This window comes from Amblyraja radiata, chromosome 7 (genome assembly GCF_010909765.2).
Source record: "Amblyraja radiata isolate CabotCenter1 chromosome 7, sAmbRad1.1.pri, whole genome shotgun sequence".
In the NCBI taxonomy this organism is placed as follows: Eukaryota; Metazoa; Chordata; class Chondrichthyes; order Rajiformes; family Rajidae; genus Amblyraja; species Amblyraja radiata.
In genome coordinates, this window is record NC_045962.1 from 5,577,407 (window position 1) to 5,594,853 (window position 17,447).

Consider the following 17,447-nt stretch of genomic DNA (forward strand, 5'->3'; position numbering starts at 1 on the left):
TTGGGGTATGTCTCTACCAGCTTTGCACATCTAGAGACTGAAATTTTTGCCCATTCTTCTTTGCAAAATAGCTCAAGCTCAGTCAGATTGGATGGAGAGCGTCTGTGAACAGCAATTTCAAGTCTTGCCAGAGATTCTCAATTGGATTTAGGTGTGGACTTTGACTGGGCCATTCTAACACATGAATATGCTTTGATCTAAACTATTCCATTGTAGCTCTGGCTGTATGTATAGGGTCGATGTCCTGCTGGAAGGTGAACCTCCGCCACAGTCTCAAGTCTTTTGCAGACTCTAACAGGTTTTCTTCCAAGATTGCCTTGTATTTGGCTCCATCCATCTTCCCATCAACTCTGACCAGCTTCCCTGTCCTTGCTGAAGAAAAGCATCCCCACAGCATGATGCTGCCACCACCATGTTTCACAGTGGGGATGGTGTGTTTAGGGTGATGTGCAGTGTTAGTTTTCCGCTACACATAGCGTTTTGCATTTAGTCCAAAAACTTCAACTTTGGTCTCATCTGACCAGAGCACCTTCCTCCACATGTTTGCTGTGTCCCCCACATGGCTTGTGGCAAACTGCAAACGGGACTTCTTATGGCTTTTTTTCAACAATGGCTTTCTTCTTGCCACTCTTCCATAAAGGCCCGATTTGTGGAGTGCACGACTAATAGTTGTCCTGTGGACAGATTCTCCCACCTGAGCTGTGGATCTCTGCAGCTCCTCCAGAGTTACCATGGGCCTCTTGGCTGCTTCTCTGATCAATGCTCTCCTTGCCCGGCCTGTCAGTTTAGGTGGACAGCCATGTCTTGGTAGGTTTGCAGTTGTGCCATACTCTTTCCATTTTCGGATGATGGATTGAACAATGCTCCGTGAGATGTTCAAAGCTTGGGATATTTTTTTATAACCTAACCCTGCTTTAAACTTCTCCACAACTTTATCCCTGACCTGTCTGGTGTGTTCCTTGGGCTGCATGATGCCGTTTGTTCACTAATGTTCTCCAACAAACCTCTGAGGCCTTCACAGAACAGCTGTATTTATACTGAGATTAGATTATACACAGATGGACTCTATTTACTAATTAGGTGACTTCTGAAGGCAATTGGTTGCACTGGATTTTATTTAGGGGTATCAGAGTAAAGGGGGCTGAATACTTTTGCATGCCACACTTTTCAGTTTTTTATTTGTAAAAAAATTTGAAAACCATGTATCATTTTCTTTCCACTTCACAATTATGCGCCACTTTGTGTTGGTCTATCACATAAAATCCCAATAAAATACATTTACGTTTGTGGTTGTAACGTGACAAAATGTGGAAAAGTTCAAGGGGTATGAATACTTTTGCAAGCCACTGTATATATGAATGACTTGGACATAAACATGAATGGGTTGCTTAGTAAGTTTGCAGATGACCCCAAGATTCCCTTGGGTCGCGGTCTGTGAGGAAGGTTGCCAAAGTGCATGGCAGGAGATAGATCAGCAACAGAAATGGGCAGAGAAATAGTAGATGGTATTTAATCTAAGCAAGTGTGAGGTGTTGCACTTTGGAAGGTCAAATGTAATGAGAATATATACAATTGGTGGCATGACTTTTAACAGCATTAATGTACAAAGTGATCGTGTAGTCCAAGTCCATAACTCACTAAAAGTGGTAACAGAAGTCGATACAGTGGTAAAGAAGGCATATCGTATGCTCATGGGCGGAAATCCTGGGTGGGATGGGTGGGACACGTCTCTCCCATGTTTTGAGAGGTGGGGGACAACCCCACCCCCCACATGTTTTGTAATCCGGATTATGAAATCCGGTGAAAAACAATCTATTAAAATCTCCGCATTCCGCGAGACAGTGGGGGTGCCACTGTTAAGCGCTTGTTAAATGTCTCTATTAACATCGTATTAACACAATGTGTCACCAATTGTGTTTTGACCTTCAAGTATTACTGAGAATTTATTAACTATCTGCTGCAATTACCATTTGAACTAATTGGATGTATTTGTGGATGGGAAAGATTTAAACGGGTATCGGATTTAAACAGGTCAGGCCATTTATCCCCCACCTCCCCCACTCCTCACCCCCCCTTTCCCCCCCAGTATCCCTCCCGACCCCCACCGCCCTCCTCGCCCTCTATTCCCCACTCCCTACCTCCCCCAGTCCCCCCTCCTCTCCCTCTATTCTCCTTCCTCACCCACCTCCCTCCTCACCTCCCCCACATTCCTGCCCCCTCCCTCCCTACCCCCTCCTCTCTCGCAATCCCCCCCACACTCCCTCACCAGAATTTTTCCCCACTTCTCCTCCCCTCCCCCCAATCCCTCCCTCACCTCTCCCTCCTCTCCTTTCCCCTACCCTCAGTCATTCCCTCCCTCCCTCTTTCCATAATTCCTCTCCCCTCCCTACCCCCTTCCTATCTCTCAATCGCCCACCTCCCCCACTCCTCACCTCCCCATAACCTCCACAACCTCTCCCTCCTCACCTCCCCCTTTTTCCCCTCACCCTCCCTACCCCCTCCTTTTCATCATCCCCCACTCTCCTTCCTCACCCCCCCAGGATCTCAAGGTTACAGCAGTTGGCCTCAGAGTCGGCCAGGCTCTGGGCGACGCAGCCCCAGCCGTGCTCCAGCCATGCTCCATCCGGCGGTAATGCACAAATTCTGCTCGCTCCGCACCTTCAGCTTTATTCTCCCTGCCGGTGAGTGACCGAGGACCCGGCCAATCGGTGCAGCGATGGTTCACCTGAAGGGGCGTCGCCATCCCAGCCTGGTTGTCGCCGTCCTGGGTGACTGACAGGAGAAGAGACCAATCTGCCTAGCGGTGACAGGCAGGAGAGGGGACCAATCTGCACATGCACGATTTTAGGATTCTTAAACCTAAATAACTTTTAAACTATACCATCGGTCGGAATAAAACTTGTTGCACTTGGGCACAGGGGAATGGTGAATAAGGTGGCGAAAAATCATAGCGCCATCGTGTACCATTTTTGCGCAAATTGAAAAACCACGCAAACCGGAAGAGCACAAGATCAGTTTTAGTGATGTATAGATAGATATAATGGCATTGAAGGTCCTAGAAGGCGAAAATAACTCAGAAGATCCCCAGATTTTTAGAAAATATATTTCAACCACAAAACAATCATATGGAATTCAATGCAAATATAGATAATTTATTTCCCAGTCTGGAATTGGAGCAAAGCTTGAGGATCAAAGGGCCGGCACGGTGGCGCAGCGGTTTTGTTGCTGCCTAACAGCACTTGCCGTGCTGGAGACCCGGGTTCGATCCTGACGACGGGTGCTGTCTGTACCGAGTTTGTACGTTCTCCCCGTGATCTTTGTGGGTTTTCTCTGGGACAATAGACAATAGGTGCAGGAGTAGGACATTCGCCCCTTCGAGCCAGCCCCGCCATTCAATGTGATCGTGGCTGATCATCCCCAATCAGTACCTCCTTCCTTCCCTAACCCCATATCCCCTGACTCCGCTATATTTAAGAGCCCTATCTAGCTCTCTCTTCCCTACCATTCCTTGACCTCACTATCTCCATTGCAGGTGATAGACTTCTGACTGACATCCACTATAAACCTACTGACTCCCATGGCTATTTGGACTACACTTCTTCCCACCCTGCCTCCTGTAAGGACTCCATCCCCTACTCCCAATTCCTCCGTCTACGCCACATCTGCTCCCAGGATGAGGCGTTCCACACCAGGGCATTGGAAATGTCCTCATTCTTCAGGGAACGGGGGTTCCCCTCCTCCACCATAGATGAAGCTCGCACCAGGATCTCTTCCATACCCCGCAACACTGCTCTCTCTCCCCATCCCCGCACTCGCAACAAGGGCAGAGTCCCCCTAGTCCTCACGTTTCACCCCACCAGCCGTCACATAAAACAAGTAATCCTCCATCAGTTTCGCCACCTCCAACGTGACCCCACCACTCGCCACATCTTTTCATCTCCCCCCATGTCTGCCTTCCGCAAAGACTGGTCCCTCCGTAAGTCTCTTGTCAATTCTTCCCTTCCCTCCCGTACCACCCCCTCCCCGGGCACTTTCTGTTGCAACGGCAAGAGATGCAACACCTGTCCCTTTACCTCCCCCCTCGACTCCATTCAAGGACCCAAGCAGTCATTCCAGGTGCGACAGAGGTTCACCTCATCTCCTCCAACCTCATCTATTGCATCCGCTGCTCTAGATGTCAGCTGATCTACATCGGTGAGACCAAGGGTAGGCTTGGCGATCGTTTCGCCGAACACCTCCGTTCGGTCCGCAATAACCAACCTGACCTCCCGGTGGCTCAGCACTTCAACTCCCCCTCCCATTCCCCATCCGACCTCTCTGCCCTGGGTCTCCTCCATGGCCAGAGCAAGCAACACCGGAAATTGGAGGAACAGCACCTCATATTCTGCTTGAGAAGTCTGCATCCTGCGGGCATGAACTTGAATTCTCCCAATTTTGTTAGCCCTTGCTGTCTCCTCCCATCCCTCAGCCTTCGGGCTTCTCCTCCTCCTTTTTCCTTTCTTCCCCCCGCCCCCCCCCCCCCCATCTGTCTGAAGAAGGGTTTCGGACCGAAACGTTGCCTATTTCCTTTGCTCCATAGATGCTGCTGCACCCACTGAGTTTCTCCAGCATTTATGTGTACCTTCAATGGAAAGGAGGTTGGTTTGTGTGATGGTCTGGGCTGCGTCCACAATTTGCTGCCATTTCTTGCTGCCTTGGATGGAGCTGTGATCCCGGTAAAATGTTTTTTCTGGTGCATGGCTTCCTTATTCTGAGCGCATTAGTATCAACATTTTCTTTTTTAAATGCATTTGCTGGGAAGTTGTTATTTAATCTATTTAACTACAACAACATGGAATTGAGGAGGCAATATCTATTCTGCAGTTCCTTTGTTGAGGAATTGCGTCAACCATTAATTACACACGGCAGAAATGGTGCAAAGTTGCAATTTCCTTTTGTTCCCTAGATTGACAAGCTCCTCTTTGGTCAGACGTGTTTTGCATTGAGAAACTGGGGCTTAAATTATATAGCTAACATTCAAAAACACCCCCTTTTTAATGGTGCAGCTGCTTAAAATGAAACACTGAGGCACATCTGGTCTCTGAGTAACTATGTAAATGTATCACCCCAATCCCAGGCGGTTGCAAATACAGCTTCATCGCCAGGGATAGTCAGTCAAAAGAGAGCATTTAGCCTTTTCATTCAAAATCCTGTATGCAAGCATTTATTATTGATCGTTATGAAGCCTTTTTGTAAAGCTGGTGGTTTAGTTTGACGGAAGGCCCCAGTTAATCTTGTTTCTCTTTTCAATTACTGTTCGTAAGATCTATTGGTGTACATTACTGGTAGAGCAAAAATCTTTACCGACACAGACAACACCGGCACAGAAATCCTGATTACAGGAGATGCAAGCATCATCAGTTTTATATAGAAATTGAGGACAGAAATTGACGTATGGTTTACGGGAGAAGACCTGTGGTGCAGAATGAGAGTGAGAGATGAGAATTTAGATTGAGACTCAATGGCCAGATAATCAGTGCTCATAGTTGTGAGGAAGGACTTGCTCAGCAGCCTCTGTATCTGCACGCATGCAGACGTGTTAAATGAGAGTTGGCTGTAAATTAATTACATGGAAGATGAATATGGAATTTTAGGACTGCAACAGATTTTTTTTAATAGTCAACGCTCTATTTTCAGATGAGTTTAGTTTAGAGATATTGTGCGGAAGCAGGACCTTCGGCCCACCAAGTCTGTGCTGACCAGTGATCCCCGTACACTAGCACTACCCTACACACTCAATTCAATTCAACTTTATTGTCATTGCACAGATACAAGTATAGGTACAACGAAATGCAGTTTAGCGTCTGGTCATAGTCATAGTGCAAGATAGGAATTAAAAAAAATACAGAACAAGCATACATTAGAGTAAGAAGAGTACTGGTTAACAATGTGGATGGAGAGACCAAAGATATCTAGCGACGGGACTCCGAGTTCAGCAATGTAAGTGTGTTGTTGAAAAAGCTGTTCCTCATCCTGCTAGTTCGAGACCTGAGGCTCCTGTACCGCCTCCCTGATGGGAGGAGGGCAAACAGTCCATGGTTAGGGTGAGAGGGGTCCTTGATGATCTTCCTGGCCCGTCTCAGACACCGTTTTCGGTGGAGGGCATCCATGGCAGGGAGCGGGGAACCGATGATGTGCTGAGCGGTTTTCACCACCCGTTGTAGTGCCTTCCTATCCGCTGCGGTGCAACTGCTGTACCATACACTGGGAACAATTTACAATTTTTACCGAAGCCAATTAATCTACAAACCTGCACATCTATGGAGTGTGAGAGGAACCGAAGAACCTGGAGAAAACCCACATGGTAATGGGGAGAACGTACAAACTCTGTACAGGCAACACCCGTAGTCAGGATCGAACCAGGGTCTCTGGCGCTGTAAGGCAGTAACTCTACCGCTGTGCCACCATGCCTCATAATGATTTTGGTGTTTGCAGTGAATGCATAATGTTGATTTAGTTTTATTTAGTCGCCTCGAAAGTTTTAATGACATTCATAAAAACCTATCTTGAGGTTTGCGTTAAATGATGACAAAGGGAACATTTTTCTTTGTGGAGCTCTTTCGCAAACTGCGGGTCTAATGGTGGCATCCAGTTTTTCTTTTTGCATTTCCAGGTGTGCAATAACTGGAGCTGCAGGGATTCTGAACCAGCTGTGGAATTGTCGCATCTAATTATTGACGCCTGCACATTGATAAATATTTAACTGCTTCAGTGTCTGAATATCGACAAAAATTGTTTTTTGTATTGGTTAAATGATGATATGCTTCTGGTTGTACATATGGTGCTTAAACGGTACTGTCAATGTGGTAGGAATTGAAATAGAACATAGAGATGTATGGCACAGCAGCGGGCTCTTCAGTCCACAATGTCTGGTGCTGAACCTAGTGCCGAGATAAACTAATTTCATCTGCCTATGCATTACCACACTTCTCCATGCCCAGCATGCCTAAATGTTTTTTAGGTTGGCACATGGATATAGAAGCAGATACAACCATAGTTATATCTGCCTCTACCACCACCACTGGCTTTGCATTCCAGTCACCCACCAACTTTGCACCTCACACCTCACACCTTTGCCCCTCTGGTCTTTGACATTTCTACCCTGAGAAAAAGGATCTGACTGTCTACCCTATCAACACCACTCAAAATGTTATATACTTTTATCAGGTGTTCCCTCAAACTCCCTGTCCCAGAGAAAAGAATACGAGTTTGTCCAACCTCTTCTGCACCCTCTCCAAAACCTCCACATCCTTCCAGCAATGTGGCGAACATAACTGTATGCAATACTCAAAATGCAGCCAAACCAAAGTCCTAGAAAGCTGCATCATGACTTACTGACATTTATACTCAGTGGCCCAACGAAAGAAGGAAAGCATGCCATATGCCCCATCTACTTGTGTGGCAACCCTCTGCACATCACAACTATTAAGTCAAAGTTCAAGTGTACCAGTGAGAGTACAGTGTACCGTGTACCGGTGCTCGTCCGCGTCAGCATGCCGTGAGGGGGGGAGAAGAACAATGGAGGACCCTGCGTGGGGGGACCACCATGAGGGGGGTGGGGGGGAGGAGAACAAAACACAATGGGCACCCGGCGTGGAGGAACCGCTGTGAGGAGGGGGACAAAAGGAGGAGCCGGCTTACTTTGTTACTTTGTCAGCGCCGTAGGTGGCTGCTATTTGTACACCTTGTGTATGCAAGCAAAGAATTTCACTGTGCCTTGTTACATGTGACAATGAAGTATTCCATCCCATTCCATGCCTTCCCCTTCCATTTGACCTACCAATATGCAACAACTCACACTTGCTTGGATTAAACTCCATCTGCCATTTTTCTGCCCATTCTGCAGTTGACATACTGTATTCCACTGTATGCTTTGACGGCCTTCTAGACCGTCTGCAACAATAGCAATATAGGTGTCATCTGCAAACGTAGTAATCACCCATATACATTTTTTTCCCACTCCCCCCCACATCAGTCTGAAGAAGAGTCTCCACCCGAAACATCGCCTATTCCTTCTCTCCATGCTGCCTCACCCGCTGAGTTTCTCCAGCATTTTTGTCTACCGTACATTTTTATACGTCATTTATATACATCATAAACAACAAAGGTCCCAGCACAAACCCCTGCAGAACTTGACTGATCACAGATCAGAATATTGTCACAGAATATTGTCATTCCATAACAATCCTGTGTCTTCTATGAGTCAGGTAGTTCTGAATCCATGCAACCAAGTCACTTTAGATCCCATGCATCTTAATCTTCTGGATCAGCCTACCATGAGGGACTTGATCAATTGGCTTACTAAAATCCGCGTAGACAATATTCATTGCCCTGCCAAATCGATCACCTTTGTCACTTCCTCGAAAATCTGTATCAAGTAGGTAAGACTTGACCTGCCATGTACAAAACCATACTGACTAACCCTAATTAGACCATTCCCTTTCAAATGGGAATTCTATCCTGAAGAATCCTCTCCAGTAGCTTCCCTACCACTGATGTGAAGCTCACTGGCCTATAATTCCCTGGGTTCTGTTTACTTCCCTTCTTAAACAAAGGAACAACATTGAGTACATTCCTGTCTTCCGACACCTTGCCAGTGGCTGGAGAAGACTCAAAGATCTTCATCACGGCTCCCGCAAGTTCCTCTCTTGCCTCAATAACTTTAACAATAAATACCACGAGGCCCTCGGACCTTACCCACAGAATAAAATCTATATAATACATATAGCTATGTTGAAATGTATTCATTAATAAGAGTGGGTATAATATCATTGCAAAAGAGCTTTTGAAATTCAATAGAATGTTGCTGCACACCAATCACAATTCAGTTGGTTTGACAAACTAATGTCAAAGTTCAAATCATTTAACTGGACTGAAATTGATCCTTGAGCATTGCAGATTCACCACTTTTTACATGAAGAAATGTCTACATATCCCAGTTTTAAACAAGAGGTCCTTTGTTCATTATGACCCCTTCCACGAGACTGGTGGAAACGTTATTCCATTTACAATGTCAAGCACCCTTAGGAACTTAATTGGCAGAATAAGTTCACCCCCATATTCTTGCACGCTCCATGGAATAAAGACTCAAACTGTTCAGTTTGGTTGGACAACCTTCTCATCCCAGGAATTAACATGGTAAATCTCCTTTGTACCACCAAAATTGTACAAGCAACCCTTGGTTGGGTTTGGGGTTGGCAGTATTTACGGAAAACTGTATGTAGCACAATTTTCTATCCAAAACCTCATCATGTCATATGTGTCAAGCAACGCAACATTAAAATCAACTAAAATTTGATGTGTGTGTAAATTTTTATTCCATATTTTATGGAATATGGACTTTTTTATGGTGATTTATGAATTCCAGCATGTTGGAATACAAGGGTAGTCTGTGCACGGAATTCAATGTGAGGCCTCACCCACACCCTGTACATACAATTATAAAACCCCAACTCCTTTGCAGTGATGACCAGAATGCTATTTGTCTTCTTAACTAGTTGTTGGATTTGCCTGCTAGCTCTTTGTGTTTCAACACCTAGATTCCTCTTAACTTCACTCACACAGTCTCTCTCCATTTACCTAGTAATAATCTGCCTTTTGATTTCTCTTGGTGAAGTGCATGACATCACTCTTTTAAATAGATTTTTCAGCATGTTAATCTTACCTGTCCAAGTAATTGTGCTTCTGCGAAAGCACAACTAACTTTGTTCAGCAAGGCTTCAGTACATTTTGTGAAGGCAATCACTGATGAATCTATGCATTCATCAGTGGTCATATATGACATTTCCAAATTTGTATTCTAATAATGTATTGGACCAACAGCATTGTATCTTTCCTGAATAAGAGTTATTGTGTATTATATCTAGTCTACCAGTATAATGTATTTATTTACAGAAAATGGAACATTTGTGATTTTTACCTCCTGCCTGATTGTTAACAGTAGTAGATTATGTATGTAGTGGTCTTATTTAATTTTTCCATCTCAAGCTTTCCATTTTTTTAAAGAGCAAGTTCAGTTTATACGCTTGCATCTCTTAGTTGTTCAATTTTTCTGTAACACATCTTAATTCTCACCACTATCTTTTTTAATGGGTTATTAAAGTTAACTTTGAAGTTGTGAAAACTGTAAAGTTGTAAAAATTGAAGATATATCATAAAATGCTGGAGTAACTCAGCGGGACAGGCAGCATCTCTGGAGAGAAGGGGTGGGTGACCTTTCCGGTGGAGACCCGAAACGTCACATATTCCTTCTCTCCAGAAATGCTGCCTGTCTTGCTGAGTTACTCCAGCATTGTGTATCCATTTTTGGTGTAAACCAGCATCTGCAGTTCCTTCCTGCACACTTGTAAAAATGAATTCATTATTTCCGATTCTAAGCCAAACCTTCATTCTACCAAATTTAATGCCCAACCCCTACCTTGAACAGTGCCGTCCAATCCAATTATGGGCACCATATCTGAGGAAGGATGTGCTGGCTCTGGGGAGAGTCCAGAGGAGGTTTACAAGAATGATCCCAGGAATTAATAAGTTAATGCATATTGAGCATTTGACGACACTGGGCCTGTACTCACGAGTTGAGAAGAATGAGGAGGGACCTCATTGAAACGTACTGAATAGTGAAAGGATAAGATAAGAGTGGATGTGGAGAGGATGTGGGAGAGTCTAGCACTAGAGATCATAGCCTCAGAATTAAAGGACATTCTTTTAGGAAGATGGGGGGGGGGGATTTCTTCAGTCAGAGGGTGGTGAATCTGTGGAATTCTTTGCCACAGAAGGCTGTGGAGGCAAAGACAGTGGATATATTTAAGGCAGAGATAGATAGATTCTTAGGTACACAAAAATTCTGGAGAAACTCAGCGGGTGCAGCAGCATCTATGGAGCGAAGGAAATAGGCGACGTTTCGGGCCGAAACCCTTCTTCAGACTGATGGGGGGTGGGGGGGAGAAGGAAGGAAAAAGGGAGGAGGAGGAGCCCGAGGGCGGGGGGATGGGAGGAGACAGCTCGAGGGTTAAGGAAGGGGAGGAGACTGGGAGAATTCAACGTTCATGCCATCCGGACGCAAGCAACCCAGGCGGAATATGAGGTGCTGTGTAGTGCCTGTTCAGTGCATTTTTACTTGATTAGTACGGGTGTCAGAGGTTATGAGGAGAAGGCAGGAGAATGGGGCTAGGAGGGAGAGATAGATCAGCCATGATTGAATGACGGAGTAAACGTGATGGGCCGAATGGCCTAATTCTGCTCACTTATGATAATACTTGTTTATTACAATGTTTATCACATCCTTTGGTGATCTTCCTGCTTTTTCTATATCACTCATTATTTATTAAACCAAACATTACATGGGCCCTTTTTAAATTTGAATCTTTTTAGTTCAATTTGGAATTCTGTTCAAACATTCACCTAATTCCATTTTACATATGGGAATAATGTTATTTTAAATTGTCAATATTTTTGAAACTTTCCATTTATAAATATTTCCAAATTTTCTGTCTGTTAAATTTCAACCAGACGCCCCTATTCTGAGAATTTTGTATTATACCATCAGTTCAGTTCAAAGTAGTTTATTGTCACGTGTACCGAGGCGCAGCTAAAAGCTTTTGTTGCGTGCTAACCAGTCAGCAGAAAGACTGATTACAATCGATCTTTTTACAGTGTACAGATAATGATAAGGGAATAATCTTTAGTGCAAGGTAAAGCCAGCAAAATTCAATCAACGATAGTCCGAGGGTCATCAAAGAGGTAGATAGTAGTTCAGCACTGCTCTCTGGTTGTGGTAGGACTATCCAGTTGCCTGACAACAGCTGGGAAGAAACTGTCCCTGAATCTGGATGTGTGCGTTTTCACACTTCTATACCTTTTGCCTGATGGGAGAGGGGAGAAGAGGGAGTGGCCAGGGTGCGAATCGTCCTTGATTATGCTGCTGGCCTTGCCGAGGCAGCGTGGAGGTGAAAATTGAGGGGAGGTTGGTTTGTGTGATGGTCTGGGCTGCGTCGACAATTCGCTGCAATTTCTTGCGGTCTTGGATGGATACCATGTGTCCTTATCAATGAGTCTTCATTATTCATTTTGTTTATCATATTGAATCAAAGATGTTGTTACATTTATCGTTCCTACCAACAGGTGGCAATATATGATACATCATGATTCAACAAATAATTCTGCACAATGTAGCCCGGGTTTTGCTTATCTGATTAATCCAAGCAGTTCCCAATTGGATGGTGACTTGTGACTTGTCATGAGCAGCTCTGTAACTCTGCTGATATCCGAGCACATTTCAGATTTAACCTTAAGCATTTTTGTATCAGTGCACTAATTACCAATTAGATGAATGTTAATTTCAAAGGGTAAGGATTCTGATAAGGATTTAATGATGGATTGAAGCTTCTCATTAAATAATCTCCCAGTGTTTATTATCATACAACCACCAAGAGATGTTGTGACATAATCAAAACTCTACTGAAAAACAAAGCAATGGAGGTCTGGGGGTAAAATGCAAATGCTGCTTAGTCCGCTTATTTGAAGCATTATAGTTTTTACTAAGTATTCTAATCTTAAAGAGATTGGCTATGGTTCAGTGAATTTACATGCTAATAAAGAAGCAGTGAGAACAAATGGGGGAGGGGGGGGGGTTGTTAGGGAGGAACAGAATTTGCTGAGTAATCATTTACTTGTGTGAAAGCTAACCATGACAATGCATTTGCATGAGCAAGTGTGTATATTTTTCAAGATGGGAATATGTGAAATAGATGCAAAAATGAGACAAGTTGCTTTCATGAAGATAAGTGTGCAGACCTTCGATTAAAAGCACTAACAATCTCTGATGGTGTTTGCTACATCGTCAAGAGGTTCTCCGATTTGATCTGTTAGTGTTAATCATTAAAGTGAAAATTGTAAATTATCTGAACGTGAAATTGAACGTGAAAGGATTATTATGCTCTGCATTGTTAGCAGTCATCGTTAATAACCAGTACAATTCTCCTAATTACAGTTGTGATCTTACCAAATAAGAATGGCAGATGACAGGAAGGCTGAGGCGAATGCACCACAATGGGCCTCGAACACTGTCCTCGAGGCTGCTTCTCATCAGTTTGCTGCAGATTTTAAAGAGCAGTCTGCCACAGCTGAATGCATATCCCGGACTGAGAATGGCTACTCGTTCAGGGAGCACCCAGCGGAGACGCAGAATGGAAGTCAAACAGCCTACACTGTGACAAAAGCAAATGGAATCAATGGGAAACTGGCTGCTGGAGACACAGTGACAGCAGGTGAAATTAACTTTGCTCCTTTTATCTTCTATTACACACAGCAGGCGATATACTGCTACATTTGCTATTACTAAGCAACCATGAAGAGCCATGTATATATTTGTCATTGTGCACTTAAATGAAGCATTACTAAACCATAACTATCATAATGTTAGGATATAGAATCTACTGCAAATAATTGCATTGTTTTGGACTTTTGTTTTGCAACATCCCTATATAACATTAACTTTACAATGTATATTGTGCTCTGTTTGTTTCCTGTTATTATAATTAATTATTGTAATAGCTGTTGGCTGTTTGCGACCACTTCTTACTAAGATAAATACAGTAAACCTTCAATTTTAGTGGAATGCTTTATAACGGATTTTGGTTTTAGCTCTACCTCCCTAGCTGCTTAGAGCGCAGGCTTCCAAGGGACCTCGCCCAACTCGCAAAGTGTACCTGCGATCCCTTCTTCACGCACCACCGTCCTACACAGTCCAGTTGAAGTCGCTGTTGTTGCGGCTCACGTTGTAGCCCAAGGGGTCTTTCTTCGTGCCGCTGCCACCATCAGGACAGGCTTGGTCACTGTATGGGTCCTTCCCCTCCCACCAGCTCTTGCTTCTTCCATCGGTTTGTCAGCTCGAACGCTGCTGTCTCCTTTTCCCGTTGCTCTATCCACTCGGCCACTTTTACAACACCCCCCCCCCCCCACCACCACCACCACCTCCACCTCCACCTTCTGCCTTGGAGTCACCGCCATACTACAACTTAGAACCGGGAACAGAAAAGAGGGGAGGGAGCCCCATGGTGACTGAGGGCGTCTTGTCATTGGCATCGGCCTGAAGGAAGAGCAGACAGCTAGGATCTGCAACGCGAGCCGTAACAACAGCCGTGTGAACCAGTGAAGAAGGGCCCAATGATGCAGATTAGCGGCATCAGCGCCTAGTGTTAAAATGAAATGACACAAAGTGCTGGAGTAAGTCAGGGGACTGAATCAGTCTGAAGAAGGGCTCCGATGTCACCTATTCACGTTCACCAACCCGCTGATGTTGCCTAACCCGCTGAGTCACTCCAGCAATTTATGTCTCTTTTGTGTATTAGCCATCATCTGCAGCACTTTGTTGCAACTACATAAGGTGATACAACTCCTGCAGTTGTACAGAGCCCTAGTGAGACTACTTTCACTCTGAGGGAACTCTCTTCTTGGACTAGGCATTTGAATGTTTTTAAGGCATAGGTGAATACTTTAGAAGGAAGGGTGTAAAAAATTAAACAGGGGCTGATGGGAGCATTTAGTAAAGTTTCAGTAACATCATTATGATTTTATTAAATGATGGCGCAAACTCAAATGGTCTCTGCTCCTAATTTACAAATAGGGTTGTATGGAGCCAGAGAGCTACCAGAAAACTGTTCTTCATTGAATCAAGTCAACAGTCAAAAGACAGCAATGAAAATATAAACTTCTGGAGATACGCAGTAGACCAAGCAGCATCTGTAGGGAGAGAAACAGCATTGTCTTGTTTATTGTCATATTCACAAGTATGATGAGGTAAAGGTACAATTAAAAATGTTGCTTATAGGCACATAGACTCACACAAACGCACAACAACAAATTATACATAAATTACATGTAAAATTGTTAAAAGAAAGATGTATAATTAAAAAAAAGCAAGATATTAGTGCCAAACACAATTAGAAAAACAAACATTTGGGTCAAGGAGCTTTCAATGGATGGGCAAAAAAGGACGGCCCAGACACGATGGGCCAAACAGCCTGTTTCGTGCTGTACAACTCTGACTCAATGGAAGTCTTGTGTGTTTTAACTTGCAGCAAGTGGTGGCAATGCTGAATACATAAAGCAGTCCGTGAATCCAATATTGGGGAAACAACATTGAATATGATACACCAAATTGAAACGCTATGTTCTTGGCTTCCTCCAGATGGAGAAACATCCCCTCGTCTTCTACTACGTCAAGATCTCTCAGGAACTTCCCATTTGGTGTTCACCATTGCGCATTGGAGAAACCAAATGAATTTGAGTGAACACTTTTTATTGCCCTCTTGTGCAGTCTGCAAGGATGACCCTGAGTCACCTTTAACTTGAATCTTCCACCTCAGTTCCACTCTGACACCCATTGTCAGCCTCCTGCATTGCTCCATCAAACCTGAAGGAATAGAACTTCATCCATCATCTGGAAATGCTGCAGCTATTGGGACTTCATATTGAATTGAACAATTCCCAGTAATTGTTTATCTCAACATGAATGTGGCTGTACCTTTCTGTTTCAGTTTCTGTTTCAAAATAATTGTTGCTTTTCTCATGGGCCTGTCTCACTTAGACGATTTTTCAGGCAACAGCCGGCGACTGTCAAATTGTCCCAGAACACGAACAGAAAATGCTGTAAGTCAAGCAAGATCATTGTGGAGAGAAACAGTGCAAATGCTTCCTTCACCAGCCCGTTATGCAGGCGGGAGACAGGACAAGCAGACAAGCAAGACAGGACAAGCAGACAAGCAAGCTGTCTGAGTGAAATTCCCACGTTACAAAGCGAGGGTTTGCAGACACACATGATGAACAGGAAGGTTGGCGCCGTAATTAAGACAGTGAAAGCACAGTGTACGGGAAGTTCTTTAAAAGGTCGGCGGACATTAACATTACCGGTCGGTTATCCTTGGTTCTGAAAACTACTGCTTACGTTTTTTTTTCCCAATGAGCCAATCAAATTCATCGGTCAGCACCGGCTACAACCTACGAGACCCTTCGACCTCCTGGCAACCCACTAGGACCTCCTGCCGACCCACCTACGGCACGAGAATTCTCGCTACTCTCCATGGCGGCTTCATTCTAGTCGCCGCTAATTTTTCAACATATTGAAAAATTCGCAGCGATCATAATGAGGCCGCGGCTAGTTCCCAGAATGCGGGAAATCCTCATGACCATGAAGGCGACTCCCCGGCAACCACCCGCGAACATGTGGCGACCATGTGGCAACTGCAGAGTCTCCTGCAGTCGCCTAAAAAGTCGCCTAAGTGGGACAGGCCTATCACTTTGTTCTGCAGCCTCACAGACATTTTCTCTGTTCTCTTCACCCTCCGCATTTCTGCAATTTTAAATATGTTTGCCTTTACAGTTTTGCAGTTCTGATGAAGGGTCTGTGACTGGAAGCATTTGCATTGTTTCTCTCCCCAATGATCTTGCTCGGCTTACAGCATTTTCTGTTCGTGTTCTGGGATTTTCAGCATCTGTTGTTTTTGCTCCATTTACTACTCTAGTAACAACAGTGGCTTGTACAACAATATGTCAAAAGCATGCAACATTGTTCTTTTAGGCACATTCAAATTCATCTTTAGTGCACAGCTTTCCATTAAAGTGACAAATATATACATACTATTGTTTTCTACATACTTTAAATTGTACCTACATCAAATTATTTAAAAATATGATATTCTACAATTGCCTAATTAATTCCATGGACATTCATGCCCGGTAATAAATTTAACAACACCAATGTACATATTTACCTAGTGGTCTGAACTGCAAGGCTCTTTATTTGTAGGATGGACTTGACCTTTTGTAACAGACCCACTCCACAAACTGCTTTGGTTCAATGTAATATCACGTGTACCGAGGTACAGTGAAAAGACAACTCATGATTACAATTGAGCTATTCACTGTGTATAGATTCAAGATTCAAGAGAGTTTATTGTCATGTGTCCCTGATAGGACAATGAAATTCTTGCTTTGCTTCAGCACAACAGAACATAGTAGGCATTGACTACAAAACAGATCAGTATGTCCATATACCATATATACACACATGAATAGATAAACTGATAAAGTGCAAATAACAGGTAATGGGCTATTAATGTTCAGAGTTTTGTCCGAGCCAAGTTTAATAACCTGATGGCTGTGGGGAAGTAGCTATTCCTGAACCTGGTCGTTGCAGTCTTAAGGCTCCTCCTGTACCTTCTACCTGAAGGTAGCAGGGAGATGAGTGTGTGGTCAGGATGGTGTGGGTCCTTGAAGATACTGCCAGATATATAAGGGAATAACATTTAGTGCAAGATAAAGCCCTAAAGTCCGATCAAAGATAATCAGAGGGTCACCAATGAGGTAGATAGTAGTTCAGCAGCACTCTCTGGTTGTGGTAGGATGATACA

The 17,447-nt window shown here is 44.1% G+C and overlaps 1 protein-coding gene across 9 annotated transcripts in view; it reads left to right on the forward strand.

Annotated features, from left to right (window-relative positions):
- map2 (microtubule associated protein 2) overlaps nt 1-17,447 on the forward strand; it is a 294,566-nt gene that overhangs the window by 191,976 nt on the left and 85,143 nt on the right. For 8 of the 9 annotated variants that reach the window (XR_004412492.1, XM_033023599.1, XM_033023607.1 and 5 more), the window contains one exon: nt 13,028-13,304. Coding sequence is in view for 8 of the 9 variants with exons in the window: in XM_033023599.1 (XP_032879490.1) it covers nt 13,049-13,304 (256 nt within the window). In the remaining variant the exon portion in view is untranslated. Of the gene's footprint in view, nt 1-244; nt 255-13,027; nt 13,305-17,447 lie in introns of those variants that run through there. The other variant, XM_033023603.1, reaches the window with a different exon arrangement.